The sequence below is a fragment of the Ostrea edulis genome, chromosome 9 (genome assembly GCF_947568905.1).
Source record: "Ostrea edulis chromosome 9, xbOstEdul1.1, whole genome shotgun sequence".
In the NCBI taxonomy this organism is placed as follows: domain Eukaryota; kingdom Metazoa; phylum Mollusca; class Bivalvia; order Ostreida; family Ostreidae; genus Ostrea; species Ostrea edulis.
In genome coordinates this window covers 71906091-71925400 of record NC_079172.1, presented here as the reverse complement: position 1 = coordinate 71925400, position 19310 = coordinate 71906091, and the positions used below count along the sequence as shown (strand labels likewise).

The window sequence follows — 19310 nt, the reverse complement described above, 5'->3', positions numbered from 1 at the left end:
TTTGTCGAACGATCGACTCATATTATCTCCATCTTTGACAGCCAAGGGTGACGCTCCACGGTGTTAGAACTCTTTTCAAGAGGAAAAAAAAGAAACACCGTGGAACGTCACCCTTGGCTAGCGAAAATGCATCATCACAGGCTCTCGATATTTTATCTTACAAGTTCAAGATGATTTCATTTGTTCTCTTTATAAGTGATTAATATTTTACTTCCTCTAGATCTCAACCTTTTATCTTTAAAACAATTTCCCCAGTTTACTGATTCCGGATTTCCCCCAAAATTCTGTTGTTCACTTTTAATGATCAAAATCTATTGTATACGATAATGCATACCTCTTTTATTATATAGTCTTGAGCTCATGTAAACCATAATATACCTACTTCTGTTTCAAAGTGGAATTTAGATCTGGTAGCTTATGGAATAGAGATATGTGTTAAGGATGATTTTACTGTATGTTTTAAGACTACCAAGGACTCTACTATTCAATGGTTACAATATAGATTACTTCATAGAATTCTGCCTGTCAATTATTATCTTAAAAAAAATCAATGTTGTGTCTTTTGATTGTTGTACCTTTTGTAATGATGAAGTTGAGACAATTCAACACATTTTCATTGGCTGTGAAAAAGTATCTATATTATGGAGAAATTAATCTGAGCATATACATTTATAAAACAACTTCCAAAAGAATAGGTTTTAATGTACTTAATATTTTATTAGGTGAACTCCCATTGTCGAAAGTCAACAGAATCGTAAACTTTCTTATCCTATATACAAAACAATATATATTTTTTCATTTTGAAAAAAACCAAATTGCCAAGATTCTTGGAATTATTGTTCTATCTATACAACAAATACAAGGTTGAAAAATGTATTGCGTACCAGAATTTAGAAATACAAAGATTTGAAAATACCTGGCATGTATGGAAAACACTTTTTGACAACATAAAAAAATCATAATTTTGCTATTTCAAGCAATATTTTTTTTCTACTTTTGAAGCCACATGTACTTTTATCTATTTACTCGAGCTCTGTATTGTTATCATTTTTCTCTTACAATTATATTAAAAAATGCAAGCACTTACCAACAAAAGTATGAGTGTGAGTATGAAAGTGTGTGAAAGTGGTTAGAAAAAAATGACGAATTTTCTTCTGTCTTATGTCAATATTTGTGAAATAAAAAATTTATAAAAAAAAATTTAAAAAATCTATTGTATGCGAATAATGCATACCTCTTTTATTATAGTCTTGAGCTCATTTTCGTAGCTAAAAAATAGTCTGCGTTATCGCGAAACTTTTACGAATAAAAGCGTACCCTCTTTCGTGTTATATAACGCGAAATTATATATTTAAAAAAAAATTCGAAAATGGATGTTAACGGCAAACTAACAACTCAGTTTTATGACAAACGAATTGATTTCAGCTTCTCCATCGCCAACTTCCCATATTTATTTAGCAATATTCCATTATCACCTGCATATGGTGTTTATATTTCTCAACTGATTCGATACGCAAGAGCTTGTTCTGCGTATTATCAGTTTTTAAATCGAGGCAGGCTGCTGCCAAACAAGTTGATGTTACAGAGGTTTCAACAGTCTCACTGAAGGTCAGCATTTCGCAAACTCTATCACGTGGTCGTTAAAACAATCTAGTTTGCCCATATAACCTATCATCGAGTCAAATGCTGTTTTTGACGTGTTTCGTGCCACGATTGTTCGGCCGTTCTTGGCACACTGATTTTGACAACGGATTATTCCGTTTACCTGAACAAGACATAGGGCTCACAGCGGGTGTGACCGGTCGACATGGGACCCTTACTCCTCCTAGGTACCTGATCCCACATCTGATATGTCCAGGGGTCCGTGTTTGTTTGCCCAACTTCTTATTTTGTATTCCCTGTGGGAGTTATGGGATTGATCACTGTTTGTTATCTTCGTCTTTCATTATGAAATAAATATAGTTTTATTCAATATAAATGTAGCTGGGTGGGGTGGGGGTGGGGGGGAAGAGAGAGAGAAAGCAGGAACCTGTGACTCTATCAATGAACAAAGGTTGTGACTATTATGCAGTTTAAAGTGATGATTCCTCGGAAGAAATAGAAGAGCAAATTATGCGAGATAAGATTTTTTCCCCTTCTCGTTATAGGTGCAATCTTTTCAGCCTTCTTTTCATCGACCTACAAATATTTATTCCATGCAAGCTTGCAAAAACAAAAACAAAAAAATTGAGCGAGAAAAGCCATATTTTTCTTTCTCATTAACCGTAATGTTTCAGCGTTCTTTTCAACGTCAAATTACTATGAATTCACGTAATGCGTGATATTGAGAGAAAGCTAAAATTTCAACTTGTGAAAGTCCAAGTTCAAAGTACAGCTGGCGAAGTCTTTTGTTTTTCTTCTTCATTGAAATTAGCAAATTATTTAATGCTACTTCTATAATACTGAGCGTATTTAATCGATACAGTGTAGCTTATGGCAACGTTTCGCGTTTATCATCAAAATTAGTGCAAAAGTTTCGCGCAATTCAAGGCCGTGTAATTTTCGCGTTATAACGCGAAAGTAGCAAGTAACACTATATTCGCTGAAGTTTCACGTTAGTAGAACAACTGAGATTTTTAGATATCAAATGAGTCGAAGTGACAAGATGTATTCGACGAACTCAAGTTTTAGGGTTCAGCCCCTTAAAGAAGGGACCGAGAGGTGTCAAAGGTATTTTCTAGATATTTCAGAAACTATAAAAAAAAAAAAAAAGAAGTTAATTATCATTGAAGCAAATTTGTTTGTTTTAAATAACGTTAGTCTACAGCTGATATCAGCAAAAATGATCATTGATAATTATTGCTCAGAATGTTGTTCTAAACAATCTGCCACCATAGCTGTTTTCTTGTGACTCCTTTGAAGGAATTCCAAGGCGGGACCCAAAAAATGAATATCCATATTATCTCAAAACCTATAAAAGAAATATCAAACGTTGTAGAATGAACGCTATATTTGCTCTCTCTCTCTCTCCCCCCCCCCCTCTCTCTCTAGAGAGAGAGGGAGAGAGAGAGAATGCCGCGGAAACTATTCTTTGCGAATTCACAGTAGGTCAGTCATATCTTTGTAACTATTGTAAATGACAAACCCCTAGCATGAATGCTCGAACTATAAACATTTCAATAGGTGTTTGTGAAATATGTACATCTGAGTACCATTGCATGAGGGATGCTTGCTCCTTGTGCATATGTTGATTTATAGGTTTTAAAACTTGGTTTCAATGTCGTTGATTTTTTTTTTCTATATACGTTGTCAGTTTTATTATACCACTTATATATAATTTTGTCTTAAGGACAAAGGACAACACCCCCCCCCCCCCCAACAAAATCGTGAATTTTATAAACCTATCTGTAAATGTTCTAATATTGCTAAAAACGTACCATATTCATTAGATACTTTTCCGTTGAAACCACTTTAGCAATATTGACTAATTCATTGGGAAAACTACCTAAAATATTAACATTCTTCAAAAATGTTTTTTTTTTAATTGATGCATTCTTGTATTGATGACCGATTTATATTGTTGTTTGATCAAATAATAGAAAATACCATGTAACCACAGCAAAATTCTACTTCATGTGATGCGTCCAAAATATTGAGTATCCTATGACCATAACCGTATACTACAAGAAAGAAGTATTATCTTTGACTGAATCGCAATGTCCCCCCCCCCCCCTTTTTTTTTATATTTGAATTCTCTACATTGATTCTATTTTCAACTGTAGAAAGTAGAGTGGTAGTGCCCAATAAAGGGGCAGGTGATATTGAAAACAAGGACAAAATGCAGACCGGTTCCAAAATGCAGTGGTGAAGAACTGGACATAAAATCGGGGGATATTTCAGAATACATTGTGGGTATTGTTCAGAAGGCAAGAGAAATAGTTAGCCAAGCGTCAACAGTCCCCAAAATCTAGATGCGGTTGACAAGAGCGTTGTGGTAAGAGATACTTTGAATAATTCAGATCTAGGCCTTCAGCATGAAAAGAAATATGAATGGAAGAAGAAACATATACTATTCTAATGAACCTTATTCTAGAAGAGCTTAAGGAAAGGACCATGGGTATCAGAAGTAGATTAGACAATACTGGATTTCTGTCTGCATTTAAACCAGCTGTTAAAATACATTCCAGGACATTGTTCTTATCTAGTGTAGAAACATTTAACCCCGAGATCAAGGATCACCCAAGACCACACAAAACGAGACCAAACCAGTGAAAGCTAGTCTTGTACAGTACAGGTGCCTCTGCACCACAGGGCTGTCTCCTGCTGAGGAACCCCGTGTGGTGGCGAGACAGAAGACCACATGGAGGGAATGTATCCTGAGGGTCTTAGGATGTTTATAACGGTAACGACACTTCTGTGTGTAGAGATGGAAACATGATTATATAGAATTGTGACACTTTGTGTATGTAACTTACTGTTTCTGATGTTTTAAGTGGATTAAAACTTTTGATTATATTTTACATCGCCCAATTGTTGTTCTTCACTCTCCTTGTACACAGAAGCACCAAAGCAATGGCAGCTTGGAGAAGTACATGTATAATGATGTGCAAACCTTGAACATGTAAAGTGCACAAAATGAATCTGTATAGCACAGCTTATATAAGTGATGTATTGTTGTCACCGCTGGGACCCGAGTTCGATCGATCACATCCCCGTGATCGGCAGTGGTTGTATGTGAGGGGGTAATGAAAGTAGAAATTCTGCTACATGACCTCACAAGGATAGTATTTTTCCAGCGCAGTGTCGCAGAAAGATCCAAAAGTAAATGGTTTGTTTTACCATGACTTTACGGAAACTGCAGAGATAAGTAATTTTCCCACGCATCATCATGGAAAAGAAGTTATTGTTAGGCTAATGCACGTGCATTGTGTGCTGTTCTAAGTCTAGCTGCATTAATTATTGCTAAACATTAAAAGTATAAGCTATCATGATGCCATCATGTAAAACAAAGTTATTTTTAGGCTACCTGTGACAATGTCAACACCGGGTACCCTTGTACTATATTAATAATTAGCCCGCAAAATAAAAATCAGATATAACTCCCTGTCAATTCTTGTTTTTAACACATTTTTATTACTCGTGTAAAAAGTTTTTATCATCAGGGATTTAAATGTAAAATAAAATTCGAGACTGCTGTTCTATATAACTCCCAGAATGCTGAACTATGGCACCCAAGCATGCGCATTAGCTGCAAAAACACTAACATATCTGCTATCGCCCGAAGGCACTAGCAATCACATTCACTACAGAGCATGTTACCCTCTTCACACATAGGTATGCCTCGGTACAGATCTTACATCACTCAATATCACAGAAATCTTTTTTTGGCATTTCATGGTGCTTTAATCACTGCTGTAATCATTAATCTAATAAACATAACAATGAACGACCTCACACTTTTAAGTCACATTCGTATCAGATTCTGAGTCACTGTCTTCGTAAATGTTGACCAGATTGAGACCAGACATGCCGCCTGACGTCGAGGTCTGTGCACCTACATTGTCCATGCCCCGTTCACAGCCTGAATCTTCAGGGTTTGTCTTAATACTCTCACTATCGACCAGCCTCTCCCCACAATCATACCCGTTACACGTCTCCTCCGCCCTACGTGACATGGCTGTTTTCTCCCTGTTGGCATTGTTCTTTTTATTTCTCTGTCGTATTCCCAGCAGTTTCTGACTCTCTCTCAGTGTTCTGTAAGTTATGGCCTCGTTGCTGAAGGCCGAATGCTTGTTATTGACAGACGCCAGCTTTATAGCTTCGCTTCCTGTTTTGGACGACACCGGCGACTTAGATGTCTTGAAAATTGGCTGCGATTCAATCTCCTTCCTCCGTTGTGCTTGTTTCTCATCATATGCTGTAAAATATTTCAACATTTATTCAGAAAGAGATAAAAAAAAGTTCTTAATTAGGCCATGCCAATTTGTAATCTAGTTCGTAGGATTCGCCGCTTCTATTTGTAACAAATCCAAATTATAATATTATCAAAAAATATATCCGCCCGTGTGTTAAAAAATATCCATAAATATTTTTTTTAGTTTTTACAACAAGCGCACAAATAACCTTGATGTATATGCTGAGAAATGACAGAAGCGAGGACTCTCGAGAAATTTCCTAACAGTGTAATACGGTTAAGTTATTCATGATGTCTATCTTAATATGTACGATACTTCATAACACTGGATTGGAAGTTGTTCCTTATGCTGGAATCGAACTGGAAGCCGATGAAACTTTTGAAGCGCTATTCGATGCCACTATTTAGAGAACATTGACAGCGTATGATTGATTGTTTGATTAGCCTATATATTGACTGAAGTCTCTCTTGAGAATATTTCACTCACATGAAAGACGTTACCATTGCCGGTGACGGGCTGCAAAATTTAGGCCTATGCTCAGCGCTTATGGCACTGAGGGATCTTTATCATGCCACACCTGCTGTGACAAGGATCTCAGTTTTTGCAGTCCTATCTGAAGGACCGCCCCATTTATTCGCCTCTTACAACAAGCAAGGGGTACTGATCGATGACTATTTTAAACCGGACCGACAGTTAACGACAAATTCACAAAAGGTTTGGTGATGTCCTATCAAAATTCAAGAAAATGCTCAAAGCGATGCAATGGATATTGCATTTGCAATGAATGTCAAAACTGGATGTGTCCCTAGCAATATGCATATCTCTGAATCGAAAGTTTGTAGAAATGAAACTTAAATAAAATTCTTGAAAAAGACCTTATCAGTTAATGTTGCAAAGTACATGTATTAGGTATAAAGAAAATAAGTCTGAGAAACCTGAAATACTTCTTATTTATTGTAAACTATATCAACAAAGTTGAAAAATATTAAGTTTATGTGGTAAACAAATGATATCTGATGATTTTAGATCTTTATTTTTAGGCGCCCGCTTTTTAAAATCACACTTAATTCAATTAAAAATATTTATATTTCTTGTATTCGCTCGCCTCATAATTTTTATCTCCAAAATTAAAAATAATATTTGTAAAATAATTTTGCCCTCTCGCCTCACTTTTTTTGTTTGAAAATCCGAAGAACTATTTTACAAATTGGTGTGGCCTTAGGCTAAAATAAAATATATGTGCGTTTCCTATTTCACTTCCAAACAATTTATAGGGTAGGTAAAACATTTTATTTTATAAGAACACTTTTATTATTTGAAATCTTTAGACTAGTTTTTTATATGCTTTGAATACATGCCTGTATATATTACAAAAACTTTTTAAACATTTTTAAGATCAATAGTAGTCAAAATGTAAATCAGAGAAACTCAAATGTGAAAAGAAAATAATTCCAGTGTGAAAATTCTGGATTTTTATTTTCTTTATACATGTATATATTATAAATAAGATATTTAGGGTCAGCAGTAAAAACATTGGTAGGGTCGGGAAATTGGAAACGCACATATATTTTATTTTGTCCTCATCAAACAAAAATATTTTTGGGGATGAAAACCTCACTAAAAGTTCTTGAATGGAGAGAGAGAATAAAACCTGAGTTAAAACAAACCAGATTCCAATAATTTGTGCACTTTTTCTAATGTTCAGTGTTTGATTGGTCAATAATTCGTGCACTTTTTCTAATGTTCAGAGTGTTTGATCTGTCAATAATTTGTGCACTTCTTCTAATGTTCAGAGTGTTTGATCGGTCAATAATTCGTGCATTTTTTCTAATGTTCAGAGTGTTTGATCGGTCAATAATTCGTGCATTTTTTCTAATGTTCAGAGTGTTTGATCTGTCAATAATTCGTGCACTTTTTCTAATGTTCAGAGTGTTTGATCTGTCAATAATTCGTGCATTTTTTCTAATGTTCAGAGTGTTTGATCTGTGCTGAAATATCTTTTTAATTTCTCATAAAGTTATTGATATCCCATTACTACATGTATTTGGAAATTACATGTAACAGAAAATACATGTAAGTGTTCAACAATTTTTCATCCTCTCATTTACATGTATGAGACAAAATTTAGCTATCAAACATCAGATCATATATCACACACATCCTATAGTTCTCATTCATGACAACTGTGTTACAGTTTGACACACAGATTTACTGATTATTAGAAACCTTGTCATTTCTCAGTAATTAGATAGTTTGACATATTGATTGATTAATTCATGTCTCTCTCTCTCTCTCTCTCTCTCTCTCTCTCTCTCTCTCGAGTTTTTCACTCAAATAGAGACGTCACCATTGTCAGTGAAGGGCTGCAAAATTTAGACCTATGTTCTGCGCTTGCAGCTTTTGAGCAGGGAGGGATCTTTATCGTGCCACACCTGCTGTGACACGGGGCCTCAGTTTTTGTTGTCTCATTGGAAGGACCGCCCCATTTAGTCACCTCTTACAAAAGCAAGGGGTACTGTGGACCTACTCTAACCCGAATCCTCACGGGACAGATAGATCTACTAATTAATTCATGCCTTACTTTATCACTAAGTACATACTTTCTGTTGACTTGTATTTAAGGAGGGATGCAAGTCTGGCGTCCTCCTCCGCTTCGGGAAGAAGAGTTATATCGAGAGACGCTCTCTGCAGTAGATCTTTATCTTCACTCTCGGTTTTCTTAAGAGCTTTCTTTTCTTCCTGTAAGAGTTTTGTGAAATAAAAGATCAACAAAAATATCCATAATCATTCTTACAGCACTCGGAAATATTCTCACTATTGTACGTTGCATCCATTCAATTTAAATGTTTCCAGTGCTAAAATGTACAGCCGGGTACATGTATATCATAAGCTTTGGAAATCAGGAGGCAAAACATTTACATTGCATGGATTCAAAATACTTTTGAGATAAAATATGGTTTCAATGAGATCATTTATTATGTGAAAATACTGCAAATATATTTATTTCCACAGGGTTAAAATTCTGTGCATTGGCGATTTCTATTTTGTCCACAGGATTTTTATGGAGGCATGAAACTGGACAATTCGATTTTAGAAAGAAAAAAATTCTGGCATTCCCTGATGCTTGAGTTAATACTGAATTTTTAAAAGCAATGTAAATGTTTTAATCATTCATCTATTATTGTGTATAGTCATCATTGAATCGATGCAAAAATAAATTGTTTGTAAGGTATTTCCTTTCACTTTGTATTGAAAATGACAAGAAAGTAACAGGTGTTTATTGACAGGTAGAAATTGATACCCAAAGTGAATTGTTTTTAATGTACTGTGTATTCTGTCCAAAGAAATAAGTAGTACACAAGTTTACGACAAGTTAGGGGGTCATTAATCACCAGATGGCGCTTCACATTTGAATGGCCAAATGACCAAGAAAACACAAGTAGTTAATAAAAGTATGCCGATGTGAAGTGTATTTTCATAAATGTATCACTGAATGAAGAAATGAATTTGTAAGAGAATTCACGCAAATTCCAATGGTTCAAATTGTACAGATGTATACCTATATTATATTGTGTACTGGTTCACACGGTATTACAATATTGTGTACTGGTTCACATGGTATTATAATATTGTGTACCGGTTCACATGGTATCATGATATTGTGTACTGGTTCTCATGGTATTATAATATTGTGTACTGGTTCTCATGGTATTATAATATTGTGCACTGGTTCACACGGTATCATAATATTGTGTACCGGTTCACATGGTATTATAATATTGTGTACTGGTTCTCATGGTATTATAATATTGTGTACTGGTTCTCATGGTATTATAATATTGTGTACTGGTTCACATGGTATTATAATATTGTGTACTGGTTCTCATGGTATTATAATATTGTGTACTGGTTCTCATGGTATTATAATATTGTGTACCGGTTCACATTGTATTATAATATTGTGTACTGGTTCACATGGTATCATGATATTGTGTACCGGTTCACACAGTGTTATAATATTGTGTACTGATTCACACAGTGTTATAATATTGTGTACTGGTTCACATGGTATTATAATATTGTGTAATGGTTCACATGGTATTATTTAAGAAATGAACATCACTTTTGAGCTGTTCATGGTCAGTATGAACGGAATTGGATTTGAGGTAAATTCTGTGAATCGCGCTAGCGATTCACAGAGAATTTGCATCAAATCCAAATCCGTTCATATTGACCATGAACAGCTCAAAAGTGATGTTCATTTCTTATATTCATATTCATTTACTAAAACACCGTTTGTTTACATTGCTTCTATTTTGTTGCATAAAACGAACTCCTAGCCTCTGTCACAGTAGTTATTGTGACGTACGTCAACACATGAACATGACGTCACATTTCGTCTCGCCCTGCCTTTTATCAACATTGCAAGGTGCACTGTATTTTGGAGGTAGGAGACCGCAAGATTGGGATGATAATCCACGTAAGTTTACAATCTTAATCCAAAGGTGTGACTTGCGAGATCTTTGTAACAGATGTTCTATTTTTTTTCAAACCATTACGCTCTCTCGGTCGCGTGCTTTAAGCTAGTTCATAATCCGTTCATAGTCAATGTGAACGGATTGTGTCGCGCGCTGAAATTAGATGGTTCATAGAGGAAAATGCGATTTGCAATATAAATATAATATTGTGTACTGGTTCACACGATATCATAATATTGTGTACCGGTTCACATGGTATTATAATATTGTGTACCGGTTCTTGTGGTATTATGATATTGTGTACCGGTTCTCGTGGTATTACAATATTGTGTACCAGTTCTCATAGTACAGATGGCTATGGACAGAGCGGTTTCCCTACCCTGAATTTACTTCTGGCTAGCTTGTTCAGAATGTAATCATCCCGGTGTTCACTCCGCCTGTTCTCTAGCTGACCAACGCTCATCTGAACGCTGGCAGCTTTCTTCACATCATCGCTTGTGTGCTCCAATTTAAACATGGCATCGCTTGCCATCTTCTTTATGACTGCTTTATCTAAAAAGTTCATGTACTATATTTGATATCATTGCTGGTGACAAGAAACATTAATACAAAATCTTGATGTTACAGGGAACAAAGAAAAAAATCCTGATATGTGTTTGAAGTTACTTACAAAATTATACAATTTGGCAATAACTTCTAATTAGTTGAATGATATTGAATTCAAAATGTCAAAAACACATACCAACACAGCCTATAACATCCGTAAAGCTATCCACCAAAGCGACCATTTCATCATCTATTACATCTCAAACCTACGCTCTGTAGCAATCCCTTCATTATGTAGCACATCTTAAACCTACCCTCTGTAGTGATCTAATCAATATGCAGCACATCACAAACCTACCCTCTGTAGCAATCTCTTCATTATGTAGCACATCACAAACCTACCTTCTGTAGCGATCTGTTCATTATGTAGCACAAACCTACCCTCTGTAGCAATCTGTTCATTATCTTTGGGGTCCCACCTTTGTTCCTTCCTTCTAGCTCCACTAGTAATCACATAGTCATGGTGCTGAAACAGAATAAACTAATGTACTTATTTGATACTGGTAGGTTCATTTTCAAAAGTAAAATATCAACACACCCTGATGAACTGAAAGATAAATTCTAAATTCAAGATTTATATATAAATATAATAACTGCTTAAGCAAAGTAAACTATTTGATTTCATCCACAATGAAAGGAATAGGCTGAGATTTTGAGTTCATTCTTGACTAACTTAACTCAAAGACTTGGATAGCTTCAGTTGACTTTATTTGTATAGTGTATGCATTGCACAAGCCTTCTTCACACATAGTGGGAAAAAACCAATGGCGTTGGTAAAATTTGACAATGAGTCTATCTTCTGAAGACTTTAGAGTAGGGACCTATCATACTAAATTCATTATGCTACATCGTGAGTAAAACAATAAAGCGTATTTAAATATACACAGATACAAGAATTGCCGGGAAAATAGTCATGTGATCAGCACTCGATTCAAGAGAATGCATTTAAAAAGACAGGCTGCATTTTGAAACCATTTTCATTAAAATCTCTGCAGCTGCATTTTTTTGTGTACATATTTAATAGTCTTTTGTTTCATTTTATTCGTAAAATACATTAATATTGATATCATCATTAAATCTAACAAAAGAATCAGAGCATAAGTACCCTTAATGTTTACATAAGAATGCTTCCATGTAGAAGCTAGCTAATGAATAAATACTATTATGTTCAGTTTTATAGCTTTTTATTTAGAATTGAAGCACTATATATTTCATATGAAATGTTCTTTCTATGCATTAAATTCAATATTTTGTGAAAGTGTGAGAATGGGTTGTATTTTAAGTTCTCTACCAGGTGTCTGACTGATGTGTTTATTGGGGGTGGGGGTGTGTGTGCTGCTATCTGATATTATAGCAGTGCATGATCACATTAACGTGATGAGTAAAGGAAACAACATTCCCCCAACCGAGTCTTTATGATGGACAGTGTAACCCCCCCCCTCCGCCTGAGTTTTTATCACAGACACAGAATGACGTTACAAGCTACACAAACCTGCGGATCTGTTTGGATTTCAAAATAATTATCACATAAATGACACTTCATCCTGAACTGCCAAATCGGAGTGGTGTAGTACTTCCCCACTTTTTTCTTCTCTGCATTGTATCGAACTCCCATTCCAATATGGCTGTTGCAACCACCGCACCAGATATTGTAGGGCATTTCAAATCTGTCCAGAGAGAAAATTTACTCTTCAAGTCAATAATATCATCCACTCACAGAAATCTTATTTTTAAATCACTAATTTGCTTCACAGAAATTGATAATGAAACAGATCATTGGCAAAATCAATATAATTGTATACCTGGAAATTTTCTCTCCCATACTTGATTCTGATAAAATCTGGCCAAATCGAACTAAGCCGGTTATACCCGGCGACATGCTTAGAGTCAAGTGCCCCGACTACAGTACAGTAATACAGCACACCTTCCATATCGTACTCCCAACATTTGAGATTAATATACAAACCTAATGACAAGAATACCCTGAGCGATTTTCTTGGCTCGGTCCCGTAGAGGATGTTGACCGACATGCTTGTTGACCGAGCCTTTACTGGGGTCCCAGTCTGGAGGATAATACTTGTTCTGTGACTTTCTCTCAGCCTAAAATCAAAAAACAGAACCATAGCATCAACACTGTTATTTCAAGTTCTATGACTTTCTCTCCACCTTAAACAAAATCATAGGTAGCATCAACAGTTATTTCAAGTTCAAAATAAATTTTTCTTGGGGAGAAGGGGTGTGTGTGTATGTGTGACAATTTTACTTGGAAAGGAAGATGGAAACAGGATTGTCAAACAGACTTGATTTTAGAGACTAGTTACTAAATCATCATTTTGTCTTTTGACTCAACTGATATCAGGATATCAATTGTAGTTATATCAAAGAGTTTAAAATTAATTGTAGTCAAATACCCTACCCTGTTTATATATGACAAAAATATACATGTATATTCATGACTATTTTGATGTGATCTAAGTGTAAAATTAAACTACAATTACACTAAAAATTGCACCATTTCAATAGGAACCCTCTATATAGAAATATTTTGGGTGCTTCGTAGAAATATAAATTCTAGATCTGTACATTTGTTTGTATGTAGTTTTCCGTCCCACTTGAGAATTTTTCGTCCATGTAGGGACTTCACCAGTGTTACTAGAAGAGCCACTGACCTGTGCATGGTGCTCCGGGCCGAAGCAGTGAAGGTTCTTTTATTGTGTCAACACCTGCCATGACAGGGGACTTCTGTTTTTAAGGTCATATAGACTCATGACTTTCACTACTAATGCCGAACATTTGGTGAAAGGCTATAGTCCCTAAGTCCCTACCTGTGTTTAATATCTGACACGATGCCAGGATCAGGGCTCCCAGACTGAATCCCAACACCGCATTAAACCCCAGACATTTAACATAATTATTAGGATGTACACTCAATATCATACTGGTATATCACTGCAGTACAAGGACAGAAATTTTACTCTACAAGGCTATCTTTTTCTTTACTGTCAAAGGATAAGGTGAAATAACTATGGATTCGGCCCCTTTTTCAGTGGTCAACAAATTAATCATAAAGGTACAAATGTTAATGATTTGAATCATGTAAATTTTAACTTGAAACAAGGAAAATTAATTTCAAATATATTGGGGGCCATTAACTTATATTTACGTCCTTTGATATCATTCGGTGTATCCCTCTTTTAAAAATAAAATTTGAAGTTCTCATGGAAAATCAAAGAGATTCTAGTAGTATGATTTCATAGATCGTCATTGAGTTTCCCCATCAGGAACCTCACTTGTTTCAGCTATATGTTTTTCTTGATTAATTGTAGTGGATGCCATTGTAATATTGTAGATGTCATTTGTAATAATATAGATGTCCCGTGTAATTCTACTGTTATATCAAGTACAATATTATAGATGTCGTGTGTAACAGGATTGATTGATTTTATATTGTTTAATATCCTGCCTGAGAATTTTTCACTCATGTGGAGACATCAACATTGCCTGTGATTTAGGTCTATGCTTGGCACTTACAGCCTTTGAGCAGGGAGTGATCTTTAATGTGCCAAACCTGCTGTGACATAGGGCCTTGGATTTTGCTGTCTCATCCGAAAGACCGCCCCCATTTAGTTGTCTCTTATGACAAGCAAGGGGTACGGAGGACCTATTCTAACTCGGATACCCGGGGGTGGGGTACTGAGGACCTATTCTAACTTGGATCCCCGGAGGTGGGATACTGAGGACCTATTCTAACTTGGATTCCCGGGGATGGGGTACGGAGGAACTATTCTAACCCGGATCCCTGGGGTGGGGTACTGAGGACATATTCTAACTCAGATCCCCGGGGATGGGGTACTGAGGAACTATTCTAACCCGGATCCCCGCAGGAAGTCTGTAACAGGAAGGGAGAGATTGCAACAGATCGGGATTCGAACCCAGGCCCCTTGAAGTTGAATCTCTATTCAGGTGCTCTACCAAATGACAAATGAGCTTTCTGGTCACCAGCGATTGAACCTGTTTGACCACTACATTCCTCCTGCCTTAGATGTCTTCACACTTGACATCAACCCAAGATCTTTATCCCTGGCAAGCATTTCACCTGTCAGTTCCAGGGGCTGGTCTATGGCACCATATGTAGCAGGAAGGGAGAAAATGCAATGGACCAGACCGGGTATGGCACGCCAAATTCACAAAAATGAGCTAAACATAGTTTCACAGTTGATAAACTAGGTTTATCGACTGTAAACTATAGTTTACGGACCATAAACTATAGTTAACGACGTTAATCTATATTTCACATCTGTAAACCATAGTTAACAGATAATCTAAGTTTCACAAGCGTAAACTATAATTAACAATGAAAACAATCATTAGCGATTGCAAAACATAGTTTATCTGATAAATACGGTTTCACGATTGTAAACTACGGTTTACAAGTTTGATAAATATAGTATCACAATTTGTGAAACTAGGATTAACAATTATGAACAATAGTTAACGAATGTAAATTATAGTTTACAAATGTGAATCTGTATTTATCAGCAAAATCTATTGTTAACGTTTATTTAAAGACAGATAAACTTGGATTAGCATTTGTAAACTATAGTTTACAACCGTTAAATATAGTTTTACGGATGAAAACTATAGTTAACGAATCGTTAACTATAGTTTACAGTTCGTAAATTATAGTTTACAGTCGATAAACCTAGTTTATCAACTGTGAAACTATGTTTAGCTCTTTTTTGTGAATTTGGCGTGCCATAACCGGGATTTGAACCCAGGTCCCCTGAATCTCCAGTCAAGTGCTACACACGTGAAGCTCAGTGGTAGTATTTATGCCCATTTCTCATATATTTCTACTTTATTGATAACATTGCCCACTCCTGTGGTTGTTACCCCAGTCAGTGAGATAAATATCGTTAGGTTGTTACCCCAGTCAGTGAGATAAATATCGTTAGGTTGTTACCCTAGTCAATGAGATAAATATCGTTAGGTTGTTACCCCAGTCAGTGAGATAAATATCATTAGGTTGTTACCCCAGTCAATGAGATAAATATCGTTAGGTTGTTACCCCAGTCAGTGAGATAAATATCGTTAGGTTGTTACCCCAGTCAATGAGATAAATATCGTTAGGTTGTTACCCCAGTCAATGAGATAAATATCGTTAGGTTGTTACCCCAGTCAATGAGATAAATATCGTTAGGTTGTTACCCAGTCAATGAGATAAATATCGTTAGGTTGTTACCCTAGTCAATGAGATAAATATCTTTAGGTCAGTTGTTACCCCAGTCAATGAGATAAATATCGTTAGGTTGTTACCCCAGTCAATGAGATAAATATCGTGAGGTTAGTGAGATTCCTGACTTTTGTATGTAGTACGTACCATCTTTTCTTTCTTGTAAACTGGTTCCCAAAATAATCGAGGTTCGTTCGTTCCGCCTTGGACTAATTTGGCCTGGGTCCGTTCGTTCCAACAGTTTACATTTGCAGTTTTGTACTGCGGATTAATATTGTTGGCCGCACGAGCGATTGATCTACATAATAGTCGAATAAAAGATTTTCAGAAATATCTTAATTAAAGTCTTGACTGCTACGTTTCATTGTTACTCGTTATCAAAAACTATACAATCAACAAGTCAACACAGCTAGGCTCTGTAGAGCTTTTTAACCGACTAGCACATACATCAAAGACACATAGCATGCATGTACAGTGTACATATATACACAGACCATATCACAGGTTAACTAAAGAATAAAAAATAAACATTCCATGCAAGAATATACAGATACGAAGGCATAATATTTAGAGGAAGAAATAAAAACACCACAGACAAATCAACAGTAAAATTCAAAGGAATTCGAAATTTTTGTTGCAAATAATGCAAAAAGCACAAACTATTTTTAAATAGAAAGCTGGATGAATAGTAATAAGAATTTATTGAATATAAATTATAATTTGAATATCATTAAAATAAAAAATGATAGTGAATTAATATTTAAAAATTTACTGCAGGCAGAATTCACAAAGAAAATAGATCAGAAAAGAAAGATTTACTGAACCATGCAAACACACCACAGAGCTTTTGGTTCAAACCGAGACATACAAATACATGTAGCAAACTGGCATTAAGAAATAAGGGTTTTAAAACGATTCCTGAGAGTGGAGAAAACAATTATCGTCTTGGCGACGAGTCGTTATCCCTGGGTGGCCAGCGTATTCCGTCTAAGGCGGGATATGGTTGACTGTACAGTTCGTGAAAACGTTCTTCAACGGTTTGATCGTGCAAAAGTGATGCTGAACTTGCGTCACCCCTCAGGCCCTAAGACCATAAACTGAGAATAGACCAAGTCAAAGTGCAAAATTTTGATTTCTTATATCTTAAGATTTATCCAGCATAGATGTTTTAAAAACTGCAGGTTTATAAAGAATTAAAATGCAAACATATTCTGAAAATTTCACTTGTTTAAGAAAATTATTTCAAAAGTTAGCTAGATTTGCAATTTACACTTGAGAATATTCTCAGTTTATGGTCTTGAGGCCTGATGTTCATTTTAGCGTGGTATTGTTACAAGTTGATGTAAAAAATAAATAAAAATTGACGGAACTGTGTCTTCCAAAATTTCGTGCTCCATTCGAGCACGTTTTTGTCATGGTTGAATGATTTTCTCAGTATTCATGAACAGTAAAGAAAGCAAAATATTTTGTAAAGGTCAGATCCTTTATAAATTTCTATATATAAATAGTACCAAGAAGTACATTATGCATTTCTTTTCCCTTTCAGTATATTTGATGCATGTATATTTGACACATTTATAACGAATTTCTGAGGTCATAGGATACCCCAAAGTCGCTAAGAGAGAACAAGACGGCCGACCGTGGGTTATCGACGATGCATGTTCAGATTATGGACACATCAAAAGAAGGGTTTTGTGTGTTTACATGGGAATTTCTATAATTACATGAAATGCACCAATAATAAGACATTGGGGCTAGGATTGAAATTTTTGGGTAGATCTGATGTTTTTTAAAAATTAAATTTTCAAGTAATGATTTGTGAATATATACAAAAACAAATGTAGTTTCATGGGAAAATTTTGTCATACACAAATACTTTTACAAAATTCTATAAGAGAATGCTTTTGGGTATCCTAAGTCCTTAAATGCGATTTGTCATATAAGAACCCCCAAATAGACATGGAAGTTGCATGATTAAAAACCTATGAAAACTGAAAAACACAAAATAATTCTTGATGGTGCATTTTTTATTTAAAATCATGGTCAAAAGAATTCTCTCTCTCTCTCTCTCTCTCTCTCTCTCTCTCTCTCTCTCTCTCTCTCTCTCCATCTCTCTCTCTCTCGCAGCCGGTGCCCCCCCCTAAAATTTTCAAATTTAAGGCAAATCGTGGTATCTTGTTTAGAAAAATGTATTAAACGATATAAGAAGCAATGATTTCTTCCACTCTCAGAGAAATAAATGACAAAATCTTTTGATTTCTTGAATTACTTTGATGGGATAACTTAATTTTTTCCAAAAAACCCTTAATATTTGCGTCATTTTATTAATTTCACTTTATAAAAAAAATGATTGAAAATAGCACAGATGACTATAAATAGGAGACATATTTCAAACTCTATAAAACCTGTAAAATCCAGGAGCTTGCGGGGGCTTCGCCCCCCCCCCCCCCAGGGCTTCGCCTTGGACAAACTGGGGGCCTTAAGGCGGCACCCAGACCCCCTGCCTCATGAAGGGGCGCCCCCGTAACAGCAATTCCTGGATCCACCCCTGCTCTCTCTCTCTCTCTCTCTCTCTCTCTCTCTCTCTCTCTCTCTCTCTCTCTCTCTCTCTCTCTCTCCTTTTTAGTTTTCATTCGATGGACAATTGAATGATTTTTTTTTAAATCTGCATTTATAAGTGTCATTTTGATAAATGATTTTTTTTTTTTTTTACGAACAAATTCTTTGTTGATACAAAGATGGGCGAATAAACATGATACCGTTTTCAAATAGTTTCTGGCGGTTGGGGTAAAATGGTATGCCAGGTGCCAAAAAAATAAATAAATAAATAATTAAATAAATAAAAAATAAAAAAATAAATAAAAATAAAATACATATCTATATAAGTATAGCTAATGTATGAAGACCTACGTTTCACTATATCACCATTGATTTGGAATTTAGCTTACTAAACTGGAAACTTATGAGATTATATAATATTCTCATTTAGCTAAAGTATACTTATATCTATTATTTAACTTACGCAATCAAATATGGAGTAAACCCACGGTATCTAAATTAATTAACGACAAATCACATTTAGCAATAATGCAATATCAT

At 35.5% G+C, this 19310-nt stretch overlaps 1 protein-coding gene across 1 annotated transcript; it reads right to left on the bottom strand.

Moving 5' to 3' along the window:
• Positions 1–5358: 5358 nt before the first annotated feature.
• On the bottom strand, positions 5359–16455 carry LOC125659848 (probable splicing factor YJU2B). Its single transcript, XM_048891636.2, has 7 exons — positions 16359–16455; positions 12945–13078; positions 12471–12645; positions 11360–11444; positions 10752–10924; positions 8495–8633; positions 5359–5896 (listed from the first exon to the last, which is right to left on the bottom strand). The coding sequence occupies exons 1-7, from the start codon at positions 16359–16361 to the stop codon at positions 5439–5441; spliced, it is 1167 nt and encodes a 388-aa protein (XP_048747593.2). The 5' UTR covers positions 16362–16455; the 3' UTR covers positions 5359–5438.
• Positions 16456–19310: the final 2855 nt, after the last annotated feature.